Here is a 25,138-nt window from a genome sequence, read left to right as displayed (position 1 = left end):
GTTTGGTAATTTGACTGTAATATTAATGATCTCTCTCTATTTCTGACCCCCTCTTTGTGGTTAATGGAAATCCTGAAAGTATCTGCCATAAATATAATATCCATCCAGGATAATAAAGGTAAACAGACATGAATAATAATGCTAGCACACTTGCATCTCCAGAGAGCTACAAGAGGATGCATCCATTGCACAGTGTGTGGTTGTCTCTTATGTGACACAACAGCCATGCCCCTTTAGTGATAGGTGGAGTAATTCACCTTGAACTGATAGCAGTATGGAATGAGGAATCGTGCAAGACTTTCACCTCCCTCCTCCACATCCACACTAATAAACCATGGATTTTACTTTAAAGCAGTTTTTTCTTGCCCAGAGAGCTGTCTGCTCTGCTTTCTGGTTTTCATAATAATAGTAATGACAATATATATATATATATATATATATATATATATATATATATATATATATATATATATATATATATATATATATATATATAGTACTTACTGTTACATGTCTGCAGTTTCCAAGTGATGTAGCTAACAGTTGGGGAGGGGGAAGAAAGGCTGATTCAGCCTTCCTGGGGTTCTATGACTTGCTGGTCACATCAGATGTAAATATTGAGTTTTTAACTCCCATTATGAGAGAGTTTAGGTTCTTGCCACTATGACGTCTCATTGTGGGCAAATCTGTCATAAATAAACACCCTAGTGAATGAAAACAGAGCTGCAGGGGATGATTGTGAGCCTGTCACGCATGTAGTAATGTCAAAGTCTTGTGAATGGAGCATGGCCAGCATACACACTTATGAAGTGGCCCATGCACTACGTTGTTTAATTCTGTTTGAACTGTGAATCGTTTGTTCTATGGTCCCAGGAAACACATTCAAGTATGTAAATATGAGCTGAATAGTGAACAGAACCTTTCAGGTAGAGAGCTCCAAGCAAATATCTCTAATAGGGTACAGCATGAGACAATTGAACCATCTCATACGTGAGAGTTGGTTGCAAATTAAACACCCTCTTTCTGAAGTATATGGATCCCAGATGTTCTGGCAAGACCAAGAATTGAAATGGAATGGTAAGCCACTTCATTTTATGCTGTGGAAGTGTGTTGGGGGGCATAAATAGCAACACTAGTCTTTCGTAGAAAATTAAACAAAAAAAATAAATAATGATTTATGGAACAGTTGTTAACATGAATCCGCAGTGCAGAACAAACAACAAGGTGTGTATGTGATCTCAACAGTAAGTCAGAACTGGAGCAGGATTCCTATTTTGTAGCTAGTTTTGTGAGTACTTTGAAAAAGCTGTTTTTGTGGCCCTGTCATTTAGCTTTTATTTGCTTGGCTATATTGTGATATTTCTCTTATAGAATGCTTTTGTTATTTCCTGGGCCCTATATGAGATCACTCTTCACTGCACGTTGAATGCAATTTGCCTTTATTCTCTTCTGCAGGATCTAGAGGACGATGATGAGGACTCCACAGACATGCCCAATCTCCGGTTTTACTTGAACCAGGATAGATTCCAGCCCAATGGTGAGAACGGCTTTAGTGTGTTGTGTATGTGCAGGCAAAAGTCAGAATCTGTACCATTATTCAATTTTGGGAGATAATGTGACCATGAGCAGTACAAAAGATATTTGGTATTTGGTACATGGGAGTCTTTGTGTCTTATCTTCTGCTAGCACTGTAGCCTTGTTTGGTTCAGACTCTAGTAGCAGATAATTCCCAGAGCAAAGGGTTGGATCGGCCTACAGTGCTTTGGGGTTTATCTTGCAGAAATGAGCCTGGACTGTGATGTCTTTGTCACTCCAGTCTGATCAATCCATGCAAATAAGCACAGAACATTCTAACTAATACTCATAGACTTGAGCGTTTCGTGGGAGTACACCCTCCACACCCATGGATTCTTGCTTATCCTACTTTCTTCCTTCGCTCCATCAACACCCTGATAACCACTCTGCCAAGTTAAAGTTTTCACAGTAGCTTAAACATCAGTTATAATGGGTCTCTTCTTGTCACCATAGCCAACCTACAATCTTTCATGATTAGTTATTTTTGAAATACACACAGTTGTTCCAGGATTCTTAAAAATCCTTGTGTCAGTCATTGTACATTATATGTTCCAATAATTCTAATGACTTTTTTGCAATTGCTTAGCCTATTTTGTCCCATCCCTTGATGCTTTTTTGTCCTACATTTTTAGAAAGTTTGTCTACATTGCAAGATAGTCCGAAGTAATCAAAACTAATTAGTTTGTTCATTTACAATTAGTTGAATGTTCTGCCCATGTTTATGTGGTAGAAGATATCCTTCTATCAACTTCAGATTACAGCAGAAGTGACTAGAAGAGCATAACCTGCACAATTAGAGGAATATTCCCAAGAGTAACTGACCTCGTTAATTTTGACACTGCATTTCTGTTGATCACCAGTGTTATATTGTTTGTAAATGTCTCACAACCTTAGTTGGGGCTTATCATAATGTTAGCAAACATTCTTGAACCTATATCTTTTTTCCAGTGCTTATCACTTTTCTTGTCCATCACTTGTTGGCATATTCATTCATGCTGTTTTCTTGTAAATCAAGTCCAGTCTTTACAGGAAACATTTTTAGGGAAGTCTTTTTACTGATGACAGAACACAACTCATGGCTGGTGCTGCTAAAGTGAACAGGATATTTTTCTTGTGGATAAAATAGTGGGTAGATGAGTCTCTTTGGTATCTGGGAGGTCATGGACACTTTGGGGTACAGTGCAGAATTTTCAGTGTTTAATATTATTTTCTTTTACAGGTGTTCTGATAGAAGAACTACTTACTAAATGGTACAAGAACCACACAATATTGGAACAGTCACATACTTATATACAGTGGTAAGTGTTGGCCTTTGTAGCATGTGATTACAAATCATAATGTATCTATTTCTCTTTGGGTAGCTCCACACATACCGCTACCAAGATGACAGACACACACACACACACACACACACACTCTCTCTCTCTCTCTCTCTCTCTCTCTCTCTCTCTCTAGTAAGTTTTCCCTTTCCCTCACGTTGTGAGTGACATCACTGGTGACATCATAAGTGTCAACAATTGTTGCATCATTTGATACTACCACTGACATCACTGCTTGAAACATAACTTTGCGATCCATTCGCACTGCATATGACATCACACAACATCATTGATGCCATCATGAAGTTCTAGGCAAATCAAAAGATGGCTTTTCAGTGGAAACAGTCACTGACAATAACTACCCAGTGGTGAATACAACTAGAGAGAGTGTGTAATTGTGTGACAAAGATTAAAGCTTAGGTATAGTTAGGAAACTTTCTGAAGGTATACTTGTAGCTTTAATTTATAATTTACTCTTTCTGTAGAAAGCCAATTTAAACTAAACAAAATTAGAAATTCTAAAGTTATAGTTAATGTTCTACTAAGTAGTACAGTGTTGTAGAGTACAATTTCATACAGTGGAGTGGCATGTCGTAGAGTGGAATGGCATGTCGTACATTTTCTTAGTGTGCAAGGGCGTGGAGTGTCGTGGAGTAGAGTAGCATAGATTGGAGCGGCATGCCGAAGCCTGGAATGGTATGTTGTATATTGTCATAGAGTGGAGTAGCATGTTGTAGGGTGAAATGGCGTGTTGTAGAATGGAGTAAATTGGTGTGGAGTAAAAGGGCATAAAGGGAGGTAGAGTGATACATAGTAGAGTGGAATGGTGTGTCGGAGAGTGGTGTGTTTTACAATGTGGAGTGGATTAAAGTGGAGTAGAAAGGGCAGGGTGTCGTACAGTAGCGTAAAAGTAAGGTGACATGGAGCGGCGTAAAGGAACTTCAGAGTGTCGTAGATGGGAGTACAGTCTCAGAGTAGAGTAGACTGATGTAAAGTGGAAGAGTGTGCAGTATCTTGTTATAGAGTGGAGTGGTGCGAGGTAGAGTGTAGTGGTGTACAGTGGTGTGGCATGTGTTAGAGTAGATTGGTGTGGCATAGAGTGTAGTGGCTCATGCTAGAGTGGAGTGGAGTGGCGTGTTGCAGAGTCATATGGTACAGTAGTGTGTGAAAAGGTGGAGTTGCGTGTAGTTAAATGGAATACAGTGGAGTGGCATACAGTTGAGTGGCGTAGAGTGGAATATAATACAGTGTTGTGGTGTAGAGTGGAGTGGTGTACATAAGTGGCGTAGAATGGAGTAGTGTATTGTGGAGTGTCATTGAGTGGAGTCATGTCATAGATTAAAGTGGCGTGTCCTTCAGTGGAAGGGTTTGTCATAGAATGGAGTAGACTGGCATACAGTGGAGTGACATGGGGTGACATAGAGTTTAGTGACATGTACAGTGGCGTAGAGCGGATTGAAATACAGTGGTCTATAGTGGTATACAGTGGAATAGGTAGTACAGTGGCGTATAGTGCAGTAGTGTGTCATGGAGTAGAGTTGAGTAAAGTGGCCTTGAGTAGCATCCAGGAAGTTACATGGAATGTTGCATAGTGGCATAGTGTCTTGGTGGCATAGAGTGGAGTAGAGTGCATAGATTGTCATAGAGTGGAGTACAGTATCGTAGAGCGTCATGAAGTGGACTAGAGTGTTGCACAGTGACGTAGAGTGGTGTGGCATGTTGTAGAGTAGAATGCCCTATAGTACAGTGCAGTGGTGTGTTGTAGAGTGGTGTACAGTGGAGGGCCATACAGTGGATTAGGTTGTTGTGGAGTGGCGTGCAGAAGAGTGGAGTGGTATGTCATGGAGTGGTGAATCATACAGTGTCTTAGAGTGGAAAGGTATACAATGGAGTGGAGTACAGTGAACTGAATGTCATAGAGTGGAGTCCCATGTCGTAGACTGGAGTAGGGTGTGGTAGAATAATGTGACATGTTGTAAAGTGAAGTGACATGGAGCGACAGACAGTGGAGTGGATTGTCATAGAATGGAGTGGGGTATTGTAGAGTGCCATGTCGTAGACTGTTTTAGAGTGGTGTGGCGTAGAATGAACTGGAATGTCGTAGATTTGAGTGGAGAGTGTTAGACTGGAGTGGAGTGTCATAGAGGTGAATGGCATGTCGTAGAGTTGAGTGGTGTAGACTAGGGTGTCGTGGAGTGGAATGATGTGTCATAAAGTGGAGTGGCATGGTCGGTGGAGTAGAGTGTCATGTGGTGTTGTAGAGTATTGTTTAAAGAGACGTGGTCTGAAAATGGCTTAACTGGTTTAGATGAACAGTGTCAGAAATATAGATTATGGGGTTTAAAGGGTTCTTTTTGGTAGTAGATATAAATGTTTTCAATAGTTTAAAGTTATAGCGTCTGATTCACAAAAGTAAACTTAAACGTTTGTGTAAGATTATGATTGATTGCTACTCACAGAGGTACTTTATTAGTAATATATTTATGAGTGCGCAGTCTCAGCACATAAAAAAGAGAGGACAGTTCTATCTTTTTATGTGTGGAGACACAGCAAAGGTAAAAATACTACAAGTAAAATGCCTTTGGGAATAGCAAAAAATTGTAAGCTTGCACAAAAGTGTAAGTTTACTCTTGTGAATCATGACCATAAGGCACAAAACTTAGTGATATATTGGGCCGTGGTATACCTCTCTAATTACGTGGGTATACCCTGCATCATGCGATGACAAAACAATATATAATTGGCTAATGGCTGCCCTTACAAAAGTAAAAAGAAGCCATATTGCTCAGACAACACTTTGGCTGTGTTCTGGCATTTAAGTGTGCATGAAAAATGCACTGCTCACCTATATGTAATGCCTTAACTGAGAACACAGCAAAATATAGCTGCCTTTTACTTTTGGAAGGGCACCTATTAGCTGATCATATACTGCCTTGTAGTTGGCAAATACTGCGGTATACTATCAAACTACCCTGATATTGTATTTTATTGTATTGTAATCGTATTTATATAGCGCTTACTACCCCTGATGAGGCATCAAAGTGCTTTTCGGTGAGTAGCACGCTACTCTGGAACCCAACAAGAATTAGTGATGGATTAGTATCGGGAAATAAAGAGAACAGTTTTAGTAGTATTATGAGTTCATTTGAGCCGCGGATATGAGAGTTTGCTAGTTAGATTGACTGGAGTAATGGAGGGGTGGAGGAGGAAAGAAATCCAGAAGTGTTAATTGGGAGTATATCCTTCATTTACTCAACCCATAGGCTTGGGATGAGTAAAGGGGGATGGAGGAGGGAAGAGTATGTGGAAGGGATAGGGAGAGCATAGTAGCAGGGTGAGATAAATGCGGGAGATTTTAGTAGGGTTGTGTGGGAGGTCACGGTAGTAGAGAGATTTGGTGAGTTAGATGTGGAAGCGGAGGGAAGGGCTTAGGCAGAGTTATTTAGGAGATGAAAGTAGAAGAAAGGATTTGGGATGAGTCAGAGTGAGTATGGAGGATAGTTTGATAGAGACATGACATATGATGATGGGTAGATAAGTGTGATAAGATGAGAGCAAGAATTCATAGATATCTAGTATAACAACCCACCCAGGAGCCATGCAATGACCCACGAACATGCCAAGCACAGAAACAACATATACACATACATAAAAACATATATCTATATCTCTATATATATATATATATATATATATATATATATATACATACATACATACACACTTACAAACACGCATGAAATCACACACATATGCACATACAATACATAATTAGAACCCTGGGTAAAATATACTTAGTCAAACAGGTTTAAAGAGTGTGTGTGTATTTTATTTTTATGACATAGTAGCGATACATATTTTCTAAAGAAACTATACATAACTAGAAATATACACAATCTGAAAAAAAATATTTATCAACATAGGCATATGTAGTTCATGGTTGTTTGAATATGGTGGTTATGAAGGAAAGAGCCAACTCTTGAGTAGTTTTCTGAAGACAAGAAAGTTATCTGTGGTTCTTATAGTTGGGGGTCATGAATTCCATAGTTTGGCTGCTTGAACGGAGAAGGATGTACCACCGATAGTCTTTTTCTTGTATGATGGTGTTCTAAGGCGGGGTGCCAATCTTGAGCGGAGGTTTCTTTGTTGGATGTATTTGGTTATTTGGTTTCTGATAAAAAGCGGTCCTGTTCCATGTATAGCTTTGTGGGTGATACAATTCACTTAAACTGTCAAAAAGGATCACCTACACACCATAATTTAATTCCCTGACAAATTCCATTAACATCCGACTGGGTGTTTGGCAGCTATGGCTGAGTACAAAGTCAATGGATAATGCATTGGTGAAAATACACATTTGGACCCCCCACCAGCACTTTTCTTTGCACTCTTTTAATGAATTACCACATAGGCTTGCATCATCCCCCAATGTAGAAAAAGCAATAGGTCTGCAAAGTTTTGAGGAGTTTCGCCAAACTGGGGCAAAGTTATTACTTATCAAAAATTCAAGGAATTCCCATGTCGGGGAGTCCTAACAATAATATATATATATATACACGGAGCGAAAAGGAACACGTCCGAACCCGATGGCAGAAAAAAAACAATCTAAGATGGAGTCGACGCCCATGCGCAATGGAGTCGAAATGGGAGGAGTCCCTCGGTCTCGTGACTCGAAAAAAGACTTCTTCGAAGAAAAACAACTTGTAACACTCCGAGCCCAACACCAGATGGCGGGATGTGCACAGCATGTGAATCTGCAGCGACTAATGCCACGAACAGATGTACACTGGGGTAAGTGACATTTTCCATATATATATATATATATATATATATATATATATATATATATATATATATATATATATGTATATGTTTGGCATGTGTAGCTGCAGATACACATGCTGTGCATACGTCTACCATCTAGTGTTGGGCTCGGAGTGTTATAAGTTGTTTTTCTTCGAAGAAGTGTTTTCGAGTCACGGGATCGAGTGACTCCTCCCTTTCTGCTCCATTGCGCATGGGCGTCGACTCCATCTTAGATTGTTTTTTTTCCGCCATCAGGTTCGGACGTGTTCCTCTTCGCTCCGTGTTTTGGTTTGGAAAAGTTAGTTAACAATCGGAAAATTCGACGGTATTGTTTGCGCTCAGTATCGGGTTAGTGATAGCACATCGACACCGAAGGAAAGAAAAGCTCTGGCAGCCCTTCGGGGCTTCCACTTCTCGGCATGGCCTGGTCGGCCCGACCGCATGCGTCTTCAAGGCTCATGGAACGGACCCCATCCCGCTTCTGCCCCAAATGCCACGCTAAGTATCCTTATACAGACCAACATTTGGTCTGTAATTTGTGTTTGTCCCCGAACCCAAAGAGGATACGTGGGAGGCCTGTCGAGCATTTTGGTCGAAGAAGACGCTGTGGGACCTGAGAGCTCGAAGACTTCAAATGGCGTCGACACCGGCCGGACAACCCGACGTCAAAGAAGAGGAGACATTCTCCTTTCCAGATTCGGGCCCGGACGAGCCCGAGAGTGAGGAGCCGACGAGGCAACAAACCGTGAGTAAACCAGCCCCGGCAAAAACTCACTTGAAAATCATGAAAGCCAAGGGGACGCCACCGCCGACAGGCCAAGCATCGGCACCGAAAAAGACTTCACAGCAGCCGAAGACATCCGACTCCGGTCGAGATACCGGCTCCGAATATACTTGGCACCGAGATACCGGCTCCGACCAGATCTGGCACTGAGAAATCGGTACCCGAAAGCCAAAAAGGATTCTTCGGAGCCGAAAAAGACTACAGAAAAAGTTTTGGGTGCCGAAACACCCAGCCTCGGAGCCGAAACAAAGCTCCTATACGGACGAACAGGGCCTTTCCTCACAATTACAAGGCCACAGGTTTGAACAAGAACTGGGGATGGGAGAGCCAGACCATACACAGAGGAGGCTCCATATACAGAAGGACACAGGGAAAATAAGTACACTTCCCCCCATTAAGATGAAGCGGAAGCTCGCATTCCATGAGGCGGAAATGCAGCCAAAAGCAAAAGTGGCTAAAGAAAAAAACAACACCACAGTTTTCTCCACAGCCATCGCCACCGGCTTCACCACATCTGTCCCCAATAGCAACACCACCAATGGTGCAGTCACCAACGCACACAGGGATGAGCCAAGATGACCCAGATGCATGGGATCTGTACAATGCACCAGTCTCTGATAATAGTCGGGATTTCTACCCGGCAAGGCCATCACCACCAGAAGACAGTACTGCTTACATGCAGGTGGTTTCCAGGGCGGCTACTTTTCATAACGTAGCATTGCATTCAGAACCTATAGAAGATGACTTCTTGTTCAATACCCTGTCATCAACACATAACCAATACCAAAGTTTGCCGATGTTACCAGGCATGTTAAAACATGCCAAACAGGTGTTTCAAGACCCAGTCAAGAGCAGAGCCATAACACCTAGGGTGGAAAAGAAATATAAACCTCCCCCTACGGACCCTGTATACATTACACAACAACTGACTCCTGATTCAGTGGTAGTGGGAGCATCCCGGAAAAGGGCAAACTCACAAACGTCTGGGGACGCACCACCACCCGACAAAATAGACAAACTAAAGAAAGACACTGACACAGCCAAAGCCATGGGCGCTCTCTACTCCCCACAGAGCAGAGGCACTTTTAGGAAGCCACACTTTAGAGAGGGGTTTCGGGCCCAAAGCACAGACCCCTCTACCTCACAGGCCAGACCCACATACCAGGGACAATACCAAAGAGGAGGCTTCAGGGGACAATATAGGGGTGGACAGTTCCCTAAAACAAGAGGGAAATTCCAAAGCCCAAAAACCTCACAAACTAAACAGTGACTCCAACGTCACAAACCCCCAACACACAACACCAGTGGGGGGGAGACTCACAGATTATTACCAAAATTGGAAACACATAACTACAGACTCGTGGGTCCTAGCCATTATCCAACATGGTTATTGCATAGAATTCCTACAAATACCACCAAATGTGCCTCCAAGAGCACACAACATGTCCAAACAACACTTAGATCTGTTACAACTAGAAGTCCAAGCGTTGTTACAAAAAGAAGCAATAGAACTAGTACCCAATCATCAAAAAGGAACAGGTGTTTACTCCCTGTATTTCCTAATTCCAAAAAAGGACAAAACACTGAGACCCATATTAGACCTCAGAACACTAAACCTTTACATCAAATCAGATCACTTTCACATGGTGACACTTCAAGACGTGATTCCCTTGCTCAAACAACAGGACTACATGTCAACATTAGATCTCAAGGATGCTTACTTCCACATACCCATACATCCTTCACACAGGAAATACTTAAGGTTTGTAATCCAAGGCGTGCATTACCAATTCAGAGTGTTACCGTTCGGGATAACAACAGCACCAAGAGTATTCACAAAATGCCTTGCGGTAGTAGCTGCTCACATCAGGAGGCAGCACATGCACGTATTCCCTTACTTAGACGATTGGTTAATAATAACCAGCACTCAGCAACAGTGTCTTCAACACACAAAATACGTCATAGAAAGCCTTCACAAGCTAGGGTTCTCTAAACTACCAAAACTCACATCTACAACCGTGTCAAATACAACAATACTTAGGAGCAACAATCAACACACAAAAAGGGATTGCCACTCCAAGTCCACAAAGGGTACAAGCATTCCAAAATGTAATACTAAACATGCACCCAAACCAACACTATCAAGTGAGGTTTGTGATGAAACTTCTAGGCATGATGTCTTCATGCATAGCCATTGTCCCAAACACAAGACTACACATGCGGCCCTTACAACAGTGCCTAGCAACACAATGGACACAAGCACAGGGTCAACTTCAAGATCTAGTGTTGATAGACCGCCAAACACACTCCTCGCTTCAATGGTGGAATCCTATAAATTTAAACCAAGGGCGGCCATTCCAAGACCCTGTGCCTCAATACGTGATCACAACAGATGCTTCCATGGTAGGGTGGGGAGCACACCTCAACCAGCACAGCATTCAGGGACAATGGGACGCTCAACAAAGCCAACTTCATATAAATCATCTGGAACTACTAGCAGTATTTCTAGTTTTGAAAGCATTTCAACCGGTAATAGCCCACAAACACATTCTTGTCAAAACAGACAACATGACAACAATGTATTACCTAAACAAACAGGGAGCGACACACTCATCACAGCTGTGTCTCTTAGCACAAAAGATTTGCCATTGGGCGATTCACATTCGCATAATAGCACAATACATCCCAGGAATTCAAAACCAGTTAGCCGACAATCTCAGTCGAGATCACCAACAAACCCACGAATGGGAAATTCATCCCCAGGTACTGCAAACTTACTTTCAAAGCTGGGGAACACCACGAATAGACCTATTCGCAACAAAAGAAAACGCAAAATGCCAAAACTTCGCGTCCAGGTATCCGCACCCTCACTCCAAGGGCAATGCGTTATGGATGAGTTGGTCAGGGATATTTGCTTACGCTTTTCCCCCTCTCCCACTCCTTCCGTATCTAGTAAACAAATTGAGTCAAAACAAACTCAAACTAATACTAATAGCACTAACTTGGGCTCACCAGCCATGGTACACAACACTAATAGATCTGTCAGTAGTACCTCATATCAAACTACCAAACAGGCCAGATCTGTTAACTCAACACAAACAACAGATCAGACACCCGAATCCAGCATCGCTCAATCTAGCAATCTGGCTCCTGAAATCTTAGAATTTGGACATCCAGACCTTACACAAGAATGTATGGAGGTCATTAAACAAGCAAGAAAACCTACTACAAGACATTGTTACGCAAATAAATGGAAAAGATTTGTTTATTACTGCCATAATAATAAAATTCAACCACTACATGCGTCCGCAAAAAACATTGTAAGCTACCTATTACACTTACAAAAGTCAAATCTAGCTTTTTCGTCCATTAAAATACATCCCACAGCAATATCTGCTTATCTGCAGATTACACATTCAACATCACTCTTTAGAATCCCAGTCATCAAAGCATTTATGGAGGGTCTAGAAAGAATCATACCCCCAAGAACACCACCAGTTCCCTCATGGAACCTTAATATTGTATTAACACGACTCATGGGTCCACCATTTGAACCCATGCACTCTTGTGAAATGCAGTACTTAACCTGGAAAGTTGCCTTCCTAATAGCTATCACATCTCTTAGAAGAGTAAGTGAAATACAAGCATTTACTATACAAGAACCCTTTATACAAATACACAAACATAAAGTGGTTCTACGCACAAATCCAACATTTTTACCAAAAGTTATATCACTGTTCCACCTGAACCAAACAGTGGAACTCCCAGTCATTTTTCCACAGCCAGACTCAGTAGCCGAAAGAGCCTTACATACATTAGACGTTAAAAGAGCACTAATGTATTACATTGATAGAACAAAACAATTTCGCAAGACAAAACAATTGTTTGTAGCCTTCCAAAAACCTCATGCAGGAAATCCAATATCCAATCAAGACATTGCCAGATGGATAGTGAAATGTATTCAAGCCTGCTATATTAAAGCAAAGAGAGTACTGCCTATTACCCCAAAGGCACACTCCACTAGAAAGAAAGGCGCCACAATGGCCTTTCTAGGAAATATACCTATGACTGAAATATGTAAGGCAGCCACATGGTCTACGCCTCATACATTCACAAAACACTACTGTGTAGATGTGTTAACAACACAACAAGCCACAGTAGGACAGGCAGCATTATGAACATTCTTTCAAACAACTTCAACTCCTACAGGCTAAGCCACCGCTTTTGGGGGAGTAACTGCTTACTAGTCTATGCACAGCATGTGTATCTGCAGCTACACATGCCATCGAGCGGAAAATGTCACTTACCCAGTGTACATCTGTTCGTGGCATGGGACGCTGCAGATTCACATGCGCCCTCCCGCCTCCCCGGGAGCCTGTAGCCGTTTTAAGTTGATGAAAACTATATATATTATATGTTGATAAAACTTGTACATTTGTAAATATATATCACTTTTAATCACATTATGTACATACATACTTACTCCATTGCATGGGCACCTTTACTATATACACAACTCCTACCTCACCCTCTGCGGGAAAAACAATCTAAGATGGAGTCGACGCCCATGCGCAATGGCGCCGAAAGGGAGGAGTCCCTCGGTCTCGTGACTCGAAAAGACTTCTTAGAAGAAAAACAACTTGTAACACTCCGAGCCCAACACTAGATAGCAGGATAATGCACAGCATGTGAATCTGCAGCGTCCCATGCCACGAACAGATATACACTGGGTAAGTGACATTTTCCATATATATGTTCTTAATGGTACTTTGTACATTAGGTTTTCTCACATATATATATATATATATATATATATATATATATATATATATATATATATATATATATATATATATATATATATACGTTAGTTCATACTTAATTTTGGTCCATGGACCATGAAAGTACACAATACAAATATTTAAAAAACGAAAGAACCATAAAAAACATAACAGTCACCAAAAGTTAAAATCACAGCAATTCCATTAAGATAAGTTTGGGTAACAAAAAATGATAACACAACCATTAACACCAAGATAGGTTTCTACTGGGACAAAAACCAGAATGACTAAAACCTAGATGATAGACCTAGAAATGAGCTTAGATCCGGTTCGTCAAACCATCCAGATAATCAAAGCTAATTACAAGATCTAGTTAGCTCAATGAAAAGGCTAACATTTAGAAATAAATAAGGTGCCCAATGTAATTTAAAAACGGAAAGTACATTTTTTCTTGTTCCAGTCAAGAGAGATTAGAACAGGAACATAGTACATGTAACATTTCTCAAATTTCAGTTCGCAACAGGGTAAGAATGATGCCACTAGACAACAGTGCATAGTACAATATACTTCACCATGATAAAAAGTTAAAAAAAAGCAAGGGTAAAAACCTAGACATAGTGTTCCCATAGATCTGTGCCACAATTTCCCAAAGAGGACAAGTCACCCCTCACTTCCCACGAGATAGGGTGGGGTGTGGAACTTGGGCAAAGAACCTGTAGTAATGAGCTCGAAAATTAGTGCAACATTCCCACCTTTTTCCTAAGTAGCCACACAGCATATAGGTATCGACAGATTCTAAAAACCAGGGTGTGACTTGTGATGGATTGCAAAATGTGGTAGACTTCCCAAAAGAGTCTTACCCCCATCAAAACACATAGGGGTTTTAGCCAACTTCTCCTGGGCCTGTTACTTGGGACAAAAACATAATAGATGTTCAACAGACTCAATTTCTTCAGTACAGAACTCACAGGCAGCTGAAGTGAGTTGGTGGGATTTCCAGCTATATATTAATTTGTTGACAAGTAATGTCCCCAGTCAGAATTTTACATACTGTGTGCAGGCTTTAGGGATTTGAATCTGATCAAGATACTTTTCTCTTGTGGGCGTGGTTTTGCATACTAAGAAAGCCTCCATCAAACTCCCAGATTTGGTTTACAGTGGTAGTTAATGACATTTCTGTTCGAAAATGCTGTTTTAACTAAGCCCTTAGCATCAGCCCGATTTTTGAGGGATTATTTCAATACCCACCCAGGCTGAAGTCATTGAAATGCAATGTTCGATGGCATGTGTGGCTGTAGATACACATGCTCTGCATACTCCTCCCATCTAGTGCTGGGTCTGGAGCGCTGCAGGTTGTTTTTCTTCAAACAAATGTTTCAAAATCAATTGACTCCTCCTCCTCTCGATGATATTGCGCATGGGCATTGACTCCTTAGTTAGATTGATTTTTCTCCGCCGTCGAGTTTAGATGTTTGTGCCTCCACCCCGTCTATCGACTCTCTTTTGTTCAAATTGTTTCATTCGTACTTCTGCCATCTTACCGCTCTGATCGATTCGTCGGTTCAGGCTCCATCCGATAGCCCTTCCGGGACCCTGCGCCCACTCAGGCCTACCTTCCACGTGGCTTTGGCATCGACAGGAATGGTTTCCTGATGGAATGGACTCCACACCAACCAACACCTCTTGTGCAACCTTTGCCTCTCTCCGGACCATTGCAAGCCCGATTGCGATGCCTGCAAGGTTATCCGCTCGAAAAAGAAGCTTCGGGACCAACCCACTCGTAGGCTGGAGATTGCCCAGAAGACACCGAACAACACCATGGACATCTTCGGTGAGGAGCATGCTCAAGAGGAACCTGAGAAGGAAGAGGAGGCTCTCTCCATTAGGACGGTTCTGAGTCGGACATCGATTTCGACATTGACAGCCATGATGTGACCTGTACTCGGCGCGTGAGTACTGTGGCCGCTTCTGTCCCATACAGTCTTAAAAAAGACATTCACACTTGTCCTTGATGTCCTCGGTCCTTCACTGCCATCTGGCCATAGTCAGCAGCGTGAATCTACTTCGGCCGCCCTGTCTGCCGGTTCGGCTCCGAAAGTGGCTTCGAAGGCCAAAGCCAGCTTGTCAGATTTAAGCGTACAGCTTCAGGCCTCTTCTTCAGTGCCGACCAAGCTTCTGAAGCTTAAGAGTTTAGCGCTGAAAGCCTTGGAGCCGAAACCATCGGAGAGCATACACTTGGGCCAGTTTTCCACCAACCCATCCCCAATTGAGCCCATACTGGACAAAATGGACACTCGTCAGCGCAGGGTCCAGATAGAGGAGAGCACAGGTCGGATTATTGCCACCCCTTCCTACCTTGTGCGCCCCTTTCATTCCAAGAAGCCCTGGGCATTCCTGTTCCCCCAACCCCCCAAAAAAAGCGTACAAAGAACAAGGCTGCTAGACCTCCTCGCAGGCCTTCTCCCATACTTCCTCTTTCACCGCCACCTCCTCCTCCAACTTCACCACCAGCTCCTCCCCCTCCAGAAGCTCCCACCTCACCCATACTAGGAGATTATACTCCATAGGGTTCCCCCGACTCTTACACTGGGAGTTGTGGGGTCCTCCAGACGACACTAACCCTTGGGATGCCTATGATCCCATCCCGTCCAATGATCCTGACCTTTACCCCGCATGCCCTTCACCACCAGGGGACACTACTTCCCAGCAGCAAGTAGTTGCCAGGGTAACCACTTTTCATAATGTGGAGCTGCATAAGAAACTCAATACCTCCCTGTGCTTCCTGACATGCTTCGACATGCTGATGATATTTTTAAAGAATTTTGTCCGCTGTAGGAAACTGACCTGGTGTGTTGTGAGCACCTAGGGTGTTGTCCAGGTATCCCCCATTAGTGAAGTGTAGGCAGTGTCGAGGAAGCCAGGGCTTTCTAGAGATAGCTGTGGATGAGCTGCCAAGACTTATCTAGGAGACATGCAAAGCTTATGCAATACCATATAGTCACACAGCACTGTAACACATGAAAGAACCACAGTGTTACAAAAATAAAGGTACTTTATTAGGGTAACACAAATGCTAGAATACTAATAGGCAGCCCCCCAACTGGAGGTAAGTAAACACACTATTAAATACACATTAGCAATTAGTAAAGAGCAGAGAAACCAATAAGCATTGGCAAAGGCAATAGAAAAGTAGTGTGGGCTCAGGGGAGGGCCAAACCAGACACTAACAAAAAGGAATGTGAAATACAGCTCCCCACCCAAGGATGTGGAATCGTTAGAGGGGAGATGGAGGAACTAGGAACCCCAAGAGGTGAGTACCAGAGTGACCCCCAGCGACCAGGAGAACAGAGGTAAGTACCTGGTTTTCCCCATACCCAACAGAAGGACTTAGAAAAAGGATTGTGCAAGACCCAGACAAGACTGGAAGAGCCAAAAGGTTCTCGTCCAAAGGAGGGGAGTCCGGGTTGACCCTCAGCAGTTGGGCAAGTCACCAGAAGAGGAGGCAGCCCCCACAGTCCACCAACTGGCAGCAGGCACAGCAGTCCCAGTTAGGCCCACCAGCACACCTAAAGAAGAGTCCCACCTCGCTGGAGCAGCAGAGAGGAGACTGTGCTTGGTAGGAAGAAGTGCAGGCGGCTGGGGCTACACGAAGCCTGACAATCTCTTAGAGGAGGAACAAACAAGCCTTGGTAGCTTCAAGAGTCACAGTGCACAGGGTTACTGTCCTGCAAGGAGAGGCAAGGGCCTACTATTTCCCAAGTTGGACAGCTGGCAGAGAGGACCAAGGGGACAACTCCAGACCACCACCTGTGATGCAGGATCCAGGCAGGTCCAGAGGAGAGAAAATCCATGCAGCCGGTCGTCGTTGCAGTTGGTGCCTGCAGAGGAGTGACTCTTTCACTCCAAGGGAGATTCCTTCTTAATTCTCAGTCCAGGCTGGAGTCTCGTCAACCTCAGGGGTTGCATAGCCAGGGAAATGTTGCAGTTGCTGGAAGGAGCTAGAGAAACAATGTTGCAAAGTGCAGTCTTCGCTGGAGTTGCAGATTGTTGGTTCCTGAAGTGTCCAGTTATGATTCCAGTGGCCAGAAGATGAAGTGAATGTTGCAGAGGAGTCCTGCTGGAACCGTACACGTCGAATCTGAGGACCCACCCAAGAGGAAGACCCTAAATAGCACAGGAAGGTAGATTGTTCACCTAACAGGGTGGCCACATATCAGCAGGGGGCTGTGACTTGACCTGGCCGCTCAGATGCTCCCAGGGGCCTCTACACATCTTGGATTCAAGATGGCATAAGCAAGTGGCCACCTGGAGGAGCTCTGGGCACCACCTCTGGGGTAGTGATGGACAGGGGAGTGGTCAGTTCTGTTCCAGAGCAAGGACTGGGGGTCCCTGGACTGGTGCAAACCGGTTTATGCAAGGAGGGCACCAAATGTGCTCTTCAAAGCGTACCCTGTGGCTTGGAGAGGCTAACTCTCCCTTGCCGTGTAACACCTATTTCTAAGGGGAAAGGGTGTTGCCTCACTCTGCCATAGGGAATCCTTTGTTCTGCCTTCCCTTGCTTGAGCTGGTCGAGCAGCAGGAGAGCAGAAACCAGTCTGGAGGGCAGCAGCAGCGCGGGATGCTTGCAAAACCCTGTAAGATTGATAGGAGCAATACTGGGGGGATTCTCCAAGGAGCCCCCAGAGTTCATCGAATCAAACAACCAGTGTTGGAAACAGTATTGGGATATGATTCTGACATGTTTGATACCAAACATGCCAAGGTTCGGCGTTACCATTATGTAACTGGACACTGGTACTAACTTGTGTTCAGTACACGGTTAAAATGACTTCCCCGCTTTTAAGAAGTCCAGTGTAATGGACTACGGACTTGTATGGGGGCACCAGTATGCCAATTGTGGGGTGTGCAACGTGCTCGGCAACCAAATCTAGAGAGAGAGAGAGCACAATCACTGGGGTCCTGGTTAGCAGGATTCCAGTGAAAACAGTCGAAGCATGCTGATAGTAGGCAAAAAGTGGGGGTAACCATGCCAAAAAGAGGGTACTTTCCTACATCTGCTCCTGCATCATTACACCACAGGTAGACAAAAAATACAAAGTGGCTCCCTCTGACCGATTGTGCATCAGGGCAGAGGCACCACCTGATTGTATTGTGGCTGTGACGCCAGAACAAACTAATTGATGATGCTGGTAAAAGGGTAGCGGCCCAAGCCTAGCCAACTCCCAGGGACATTTGGCCCGGTTCGACTGGGTCCACTGGGATGAAATGAAAGAGCTCTTGCAGTTTCTTCCAGAGGAGCATCGGAAAAGGGGTCAGCAGACTGTCTCAGTGGGCCAGATCATTTCTTATAATGCTATTGGATGCACCCTTGATAACTGCAGACACAGCTGTTAGTGGCATCAACACCAGTGTCCTCCTCAGATGCCATGCTTGGCTGCGCTGCTCGGGTTTCAAACCCCTATTCCAGCAGGCAGTACTCAATATTCCTTTTGATAAAGAGAACCTCTTTGGTCCACAAGTTGACACCACATTGGACCAGCTAAAAAAGGACACCAACACTGCAAAAAGCCATGAGTGCCCTACAGGCCACCCCACACAGGGGTTCCTATTGCCGCCATGGCTTTTAGAGGCTCACATAAGTCTTCCACCTCAGAGGCATCAACAGCACACCCCACACAACCTCAGTCCACTTACACAAGCAGTTTCTACTTGAAGTTGCTATAAGGGATCTGCCCATAAAGGAAGAAGAAAAACCACTGCTTCATGTGGTGCCTCCTCCTCTGCTAAGCAGTAAAAACCTCCACCTTATTCCCCCTCCTTTCCCTCCCCATACCTCCTCACCTGACACCTGTTGGGGAAGACTTCAACAGTTTTATTCCATCTGGGACACTATTACCAGAGACCAATGGATCCTTATGATTATCCACCATGGTTATTGCCTGCAGCTCATCTCTCCTCCTCCCAATATTCCCCCACCCAGTCACAGACTAGCTCAGGAACACTTAACCCCTCTCAAACAAGAACTCCAGGCCCTCTTTCTCAAAGGAGTCATAGAGCCCGTTACTCCAGAACATCAAGGTTCAGGGGTATATTCCCTATATGTATTTCCTGATTCAGAAGAAGGATGGCTCACTCAGACTCATACTGGACCTCAGAATTCTCAACATGTACATCCTTTAAGAACACATCCACATGGTCACCCTTCAGGATGTCATCCCTCTTTTACAGAAAGGTGACTTTATGACAGTTTTAGATCAAAAGGATGCCTACTTTCACATACCAATTCACCCCGCACACCAAAAGTACTTAAGGTCTGTCATGACAGGCAAACATTACTAGTTCAAGGTCCTTCCCTTCAGAGTGACTACCACTACCAGGGTGTCCATAGAGTGCTTAGCAGAGGTCGTAGCACATCTGAGAAGGCAGAACTTTCATATCTTCTCTTATCTGGACGACTGGCTCATAAATGCCAGCATGTAACAACAGTGCCAACAACATACTCTGTTGACAGTGGATTTCATTCACAGTTTAGGTTTCACTCTCAGCACTCCCAAATCCCATCTTCAGCCCCTGCAGTCTCAAAATTACTTAAGGGCTATTCTCAACGCAGAGTTAGGGTTGGCTTATCCCCACCCAGCTTGCGTCCAGACTTTCCAATCCCTTCTTTCCCAGTTTCAGGAAAACCATTCTTATACAGTCAGGACCATTATGCGTCTCTTGGGAATGATGGGCTCTTGCATCGCCTTAGTTCCCACTGCCAGACTTCACGTGCGTCCCCTACAACAATATTTGTCTCGCCAGTGGTCTCAGTCACAGGGTCACCGGGAAAATCTATTGTTGTTAGAACGCCACACTCGCCATTCTCTGCAATGATGGAAAACCAACAACCTTTTGAAGGGGTGTCATTTTCTAGACTCTCTGCCTCAGATCACACTGACCATGGATGCATCACTGACAGGGTGGATGCTCACATTCAAAATCGCAAAGTCCAGGGCCTCTGGGATGCCAATCACCAGTCCCTACACATTAACTACATGGAGCTTCTTGCTGTATTCCTAGCACTGATAGCCTTCCTTCCTCACCTGTCTCACAAGGTTGTCTTAGTCTGTACCGACAACATGACAGCCGTGTATTACTTACAGAAACAAGGGGAAACTCGGTCTACTCAGCTCTCCCAACTCTCTCAGATCATATGAAATGGGCCCTTCACCACCGCATTCACCTAGTGGCAAGTATCCACTCGGAATGGACAGCAACTTTGCTGACCTGCTCAGTATGATGCAGCAACAAGTCCACGAGTGGGAACTTCACCCACAAGTCCTTCAATCATACTTTGCAGAGTGGGGTACTCCTCACATAGACCTTTTCACCACACCAGAAAACTCAAAATACCCTAGCTTCGCCTCCAGGTTTCCACACCCTCTATCCCAGGGCAACGCTCTATGGATAAATTGGTCAGGGATCTTTGCCTATGCTGTATCGCCTCTCCATATGATTCCATTTATGGTTCGGAGGATCAGGCAAACATCTCTCACCATGATCCTTGTGGCTCCCACTTCAGCACGTCAGCCTTGGTTCACCACACTCCTGGATCTACAAGTAGTCCCCACAAGATGCTCCCCAACAGGCTGGACCTTCTTCCTCAATAACAAGGACAAATCAGACATCCAGACCCCAAGTAACTTAATCTAGCGATGTGGCTCCTGAGGTGATAGAGTTTGGCTATCTAGGCTTGCCTGCGGATGTATGGACATTTTCAAGGAAGCCAGTAGACCCACAACTAGAACCTGTTATGCTGCAAAATGGAAACATTTTGTATGCTACTGCCACCCCAAACATATGGATCCTATGAAAGTTACTGTTAACAATGTATATGTTCTCCACTTACAAAAAGCAAATGTAGCCTGTACTTCCATTCGACTACAGCTCTACCTGTGTATCTACAGAACATGTTACCTTGGTCAGAATCACTGCGATTAAGGTGTTCATGGAGGACCTTAAATAAGTAATTCCACCCAGGGTACCCCATGCACCATTGTGGACCCTTAACATTGTGCTCTCAAACTCATGTGTCCCCCTTTTGAACCACTCCGTTCATGTCCACTTCAATTCCTCTCCTGGAATGTGGCTTTCTTACCCGCCATCTCTTCCGCCAGGGGTGTCAGTGAGCTCTAGGCATTAACCTTGAAAGAACCTTTCTTTCAGGTCTGTAGGAATAAAGTAGTTTTTCACACTAACCCAAAGTTTCTACCTAGAGTGGTTTCTCAGTTTCACATAAACCAGTCCACTGAATTACTAGTCTTCCAGCAATCTGACTCTGTTGCGGAAAGAGCCCTCCACATGCTCAACGTTAAAAGGACACTCATGTTTTACATTGACAGAACTAAAGATTTTAGAAAAACCATACAACTCTTTTGGGCTTTTTCTCAACCGCATAAAGGCAGCCCCATATCCAAATCAGACATAGATAGATGGATAGTCAAATGTGTATAGACTTGCTATGTTATTGCTAAGAGACCTTTGCCACTTTCTCCCAGAGCTCACTCAACTGGAAAAAAGGGTGCTACTTTGGCTGTCCTGGGTAACATTCTCATAGCTGACATCTGTAAGGCAGCTTTCTGATGGATACAACTACTTGTGGATTCCTCACCTTATTAATTCACCTGGTCTACACCACTCACATTCACAAAACACTACTGTGTGGATGTCCTAGCATGCCAGCAAGCTAATGTAGGGCAGGCAGTGCTACGTACACTTTTTCTGACAATTGCAACTCCTACAGACTAGCCACTGCTTTATGGAGGGACTGCCTTAGAGTCTATGCAGAGCACGTGTATGTACAGCCACACATGCCATCAAACGGATTATGTTACTTACCCTGTGTGCATCTGTTCTTGGCATGTAGCCCTGTAGATTCATTTGTGCCCTTCCTCCTCCCCGGACATCTGTGGCCATTGCAGTTACATTTTACTTGTATACAGTTGCACATATGTATTTGTGCATTGCAGGGACATATTTTTCCCTACACTTTCCTTCCTTCCACTCCTTTCTCACCCGCATGCGGGAAAACAGCCCAACAAAGGAGATGACGCCTATGCACAATATCACCACAAGGAGGAGTCACTCAATTTTGTGATTTTGAACACTTTTTTGAAGAAAAATAACTTGCACCACTCCTGACCCCACACTAGGTGGTAGGAATAATCATAGCATGTGAAACTACTGCACCAGATGCCATAAACAGATGCATACAGGGTAAATAACATAATCCTTAACAAACCTGAGCCAAGGGAGCAATGGTGCATTGCACAGACTTAACACTTTGCCCAGAGCCAACCTATAATGATTGAGCTCTGGGGTTGACCACAGTCTAACCCATTTCAAAAGAGGTTTCAACGTAGCCAGGTTATCTACCCTTTTAAGGCCTGTATCAAAGAAAAGTGGCTGCATAAGGGTACTCTACAGTATGCTAAATTTGTAATCAAACAATTGACATTTGAGGTTTCCCATAGTTCCACTCCATAAAGCACTGCAGCCTGGGCTTTTGCCTTGTAAACCTTTATTGCAGGAGAGACAGACTTGGAAGAAGTTGCTTTGTATCTTTCGGAGACTACTGAAGCAGAGTGTAACAGCACCATTTCACTCTTCTGTATGTGTGAGTTCCAGGTTCTGCTCTTGTCAGTTCTAATCCCCAGATAGTCAAAGTTCCCTACTATCTGTAAGGGCTCAACTTTCATTAAAAATGTGCCTTCTGTAAGCTTTGTGCAGGTTGAGCATCATACCTTTCGTTTTTGTGAAATTCCCCTCCAAGCCCGAATATCACAAAACTCCGAGAATTTATTAAGGAGATTCTGAAGCCCTGATGGCGTTTGGGACAGAAGGAGAGTATCAGCTACAAACAGAAATGCAGGCATAGGGCAACCAAGAAGATTTGGGGAGTTATGATTGCACTCGCCTAGGAATTTAACCACGTCTTTTGCATAAAGGGAGAAAAGTGTCTGCGCAAGTGCACATCCTTTTTGTACCCCACACTGGACCAGGATTAAGTCAGTTACATTGCCACCCGTCCCCCACCTGACTTGTGCAGTTGTGTTATTATGTAGTGTAATGAGAATGTCCAACAGGTTCTGATTATACCCATAGCGGCTAAGGTGGATCGAAGGAGCCACCTCAGAACCAAATCAAAGGCAGCCCTCCAGTCCACAAAAGCCAAATACAGGTGATCCTGGGACAATTTAAGGTATTTGGCCACAATAAGATCAAGACAGAAAATTTGGTCTGTTGCGCTGACCTTAGAGCGAAACCCTGCCTGTAATGGTGATAAAATATAGGCTTCGTCCATCCAGTCCCGGAGTTTACCCAAGATCTTGAGGCAGAAAACCTTCTCTAGGTGATCTAAAAGGCTAATGAGCTGATAATTATTTGATGTTCCCCTGTCACCCTTTTTATAGATCTGGATGATCTGTGTTTTTCCCAATTCCGGCATGTCCCCACCTGCCAGTATCTCATTCTATAGCTCATTTATACAAGGACCCAGATGAGGAGTCCTGATCGAAACAGATCACCAGGAATTGTATCTGGTTCGGTGGCTTTCCCGGGGGGGCATGGCCTTAATAGCCCATAGAGTTTCTTGAAGAGTAAAATATAGTTGGGTAGTTACATTACCATTTTCTAGGACTAAATTTTTAATCACTGCAACATCCAACTCTTTACTAGGTTGTGCATAGAATGCAGAGAAATGTTCAACCCACTGCTGTGGTTGGATTGTTAGTTCTAGGGATGATAGATCTAGGAGAACCACGTGGAAATATATGCCAAAAAGACTGTAAATCATTATTATAGGAAGCCTCAACTAGGGCTAGCCAGTTTGAATCTACCCAGCTTTATTTATTGCTGGTAATTATCCAATAATAGTTTGTACGGGTAGCATGGATGTCATCATGGGCTCCCTTTTTGACAGCTTCAATAAGTTGGTTCTTTGCCTTACAGCACTCCTTAGTATGGCATGTTGGCAGCAAGATTTATTTTTGCCATTTTGGGCCCTAGTACAATGTTGCTACAAAGCTACAAATAAAACACAATTATAGTCTGGCATTAAAGGGATTTCACAGGGATGATCAGTGAATGGTCTAAGGATATTGTTGAAGTCCTTGTAAATGCCTCTTACGGATCCCGTATCAAGGCACAGCTTGGACCACTTAATCAGTTTCCTATTGTTACTCAAATTTATGAGTGTTTCAGAGTATTTTTATGTATACACGTTTTGCATACACCAGCCATCTAGTGTTGGGCCTGGATGTGTGCAAGTTGTTTTTCTTCAAAGAAGTCACAAGGTAAAGACACTCCTCCTCTCTGTGATATTGCCCATTGGCATCAGCTCCATTGTTAGATTTTTTTCTTTCACCATCAGGTTTGGATGTGTTCTTCAGTGCTCCGGTTCGATACTGTTTTCGGGCTCCCTGTGGTTCGTTGTAAGCCTCTATAGCCATCAATATTATTTCTGTTCGCGTTTCACTCTCGCCCTTAGAAAGTAGAAGAAAATCGTCAACCGTCGATTCCGCGTTTTACACTTGCGGCCTTCGGCCCTTGCCTGTTCGGGCCTCCTTTCTCATTTCATCAGATTCAACCAACTATGCACTGCTAATGGAATGGACTTCATTTCCGTTCTGTCCCAGCTACCATGCAAAATACCTGCACTCCAAACTTCATCAGGTCTGCATCTTGTGTCTGTCTGAAGACCACAACAAGAATAGTGAGGCCTGACGATCTTTTTGATCGAAGAAAACATTGCAGGATCGTTGGGCGCGTCGGAAGGAAATGCAGCGCGGATATCTGGAAGAGACACCCGACCTCATTGGTCGCCATGATGTCGA

At 43.8% G+C, this 25,138-nt stretch overlaps 1 protein-coding gene across 2 annotated transcripts in view; it reads left to right on the top strand.

The window, feature by feature from the left end:
- OGFR (opioid growth factor receptor) overlaps nt 1–25,138 on the top strand; it is a 136,137-nt gene that overhangs the window by 33,193 nt on the left and 77,806 nt on the right. For both annotated transcript variants that reach the window (XM_069243182.1, XM_069243181.1), the window contains 2 exons: nt 1,456–1,537; nt 2,795–2,873. In XM_069243182.1, coding sequence (XP_069099283.1) covers nt 1,456–1,537; nt 2,795–2,873 — 161 coding nt within the window. The remainder of the gene's footprint in view (nt 1–1,455; nt 1,538–2,794; nt 2,874–25,138) is intronic.

Source organism: Pleurodeles waltl, chromosome 7 (assembly GCF_031143425.1).
Source record: "Pleurodeles waltl isolate 20211129_DDA chromosome 7, aPleWal1.hap1.20221129, whole genome shotgun sequence".
Classification (NCBI taxonomy): Eukaryota; Metazoa; Chordata; class Amphibia; order Caudata; family Salamandridae; genus Pleurodeles; species Pleurodeles waltl.
Note: the sequence above shows the minus strand (reverse complement) of the source record. Positions and strands in the feature narration are given on the sequence as shown.